The sequence below is a fragment of the Propithecus coquereli genome, unplaced genomic scaffold, assembly GCF_000956105.1.
Source record: "Propithecus coquereli isolate 6110/MARCELLA unplaced genomic scaffold, Pcoq_1.0 Scaffold494, whole genome shotgun sequence".
Classification (NCBI taxonomy): domain Eukaryota; kingdom Metazoa; phylum Chordata; class Mammalia; order Primates; family Indriidae; genus Propithecus; species Propithecus coquereli.
The window spans coordinates 262,666-263,771 of NW_012150774.1; the positions used below are offsets into that span (position 1 = coordinate 262,666).

General features: G+C 26.0%; 1 protein-coding gene across 1 annotated transcript in view; it reads right to left on the minus strand.

Annotated features, from left to right (window-relative positions):
* The window catches only part of LOC105819659 (CUB and sushi domain-containing protein 3), a gene marked incomplete at both ends in the record, with an annotated part of 761,280 nt that overhangs the window by 251,992 nt on the left and 508,182 nt on the right, over nt 1–1,106 (minus strand). Inside the window, one exon of the mRNA XM_012655960.1 lies at nt 663–832. Within this exon, the coding sequence (XP_012511414.1) occupies nt 663–832 (170 nt within the window). The remainder of the gene's footprint in view (nt 1–662; nt 833–1,106) is intronic.

Below are 1,106 nucleotides of genomic sequence, written 5' to 3' on the forward strand. Positions count from 1 at the left end.
CAAAATACTTACATTGCAAACTACAAATCAGCAACTATGAAAATATTTATTTGCCAAAAATTTTATCTTTTAAAAGATAGGACATTTGATTATTTCAAATTTTTAAAATAAATCAATAATGTTTACAACAAATATCTATTATCAACTAAGTATGTCTTTTTCTTAATTTGTAGATACTGATTTATTAGGTTTATATATTCATTAAATTGATTTGTAGTTGTAAATGCAAGGAATTACTCATATAACATTCAGAGATAAATAAGTTACTTAATAGACATCACAATAAAAACAAAAATAAATCATCATGTTTCTTAAAAAAATAATCATTCATGGGTTAATCATGTTTTATATATAATATTTATTAGACAAAATATTTGGCACAAAAATGTTATTTTGGTATTATAGAAACATTAAAATGTGTGTATCATAAAATAAAAATTTACCTTTTATTATAAATAAGCATTGGAAACAGAACATTCTCTTTCAATGTAAATAATAATAGGAAAATGGGTATTAATATATAATTTGAAAGTATGAATGGTAGAATCAACTTATGGTTGATTATATATACATATACATATATGTGTGTGCAGATATTTATTTATTAATGTATGCTTAATGACTAAAATGATAAAAATATAAGTATGTTTGAGTTCACCTACCTTAAGAACATCTCCTTGTGCTAAATGAAATGTTCTGGCTGAAATATTGATGCCCTTTCCTGCTTGAACCTGAATACTATAAATGCATTCATGGTTGTTTTCATAGTTGAGGGGATAATTTGGAGAGAGCAAAATTCCTTCATTATTTGTTGCAGATGCACCACATTCAGCTGCAGGTAAAACAGAATAGTGAAGTACAGTTTAATAGAAAGCATTATCATTTTCAAGTAATGTCATGTATGGAAGTGTAATGCATTTTATTTTACCTAGAGCCTAACAGGAAAATGATATATAGAATGACTGTGTTGTAGATGATTTTTTCCCTTTTCAAATAACATATGGGAAGAAAGGACTATTGCCCATGGAGAGGATATGTGTATATAAATGGAAATATACAATAGTTTCAGGAATTTTTCCCTGCATAAAAAGATAGCATGGGAAAGA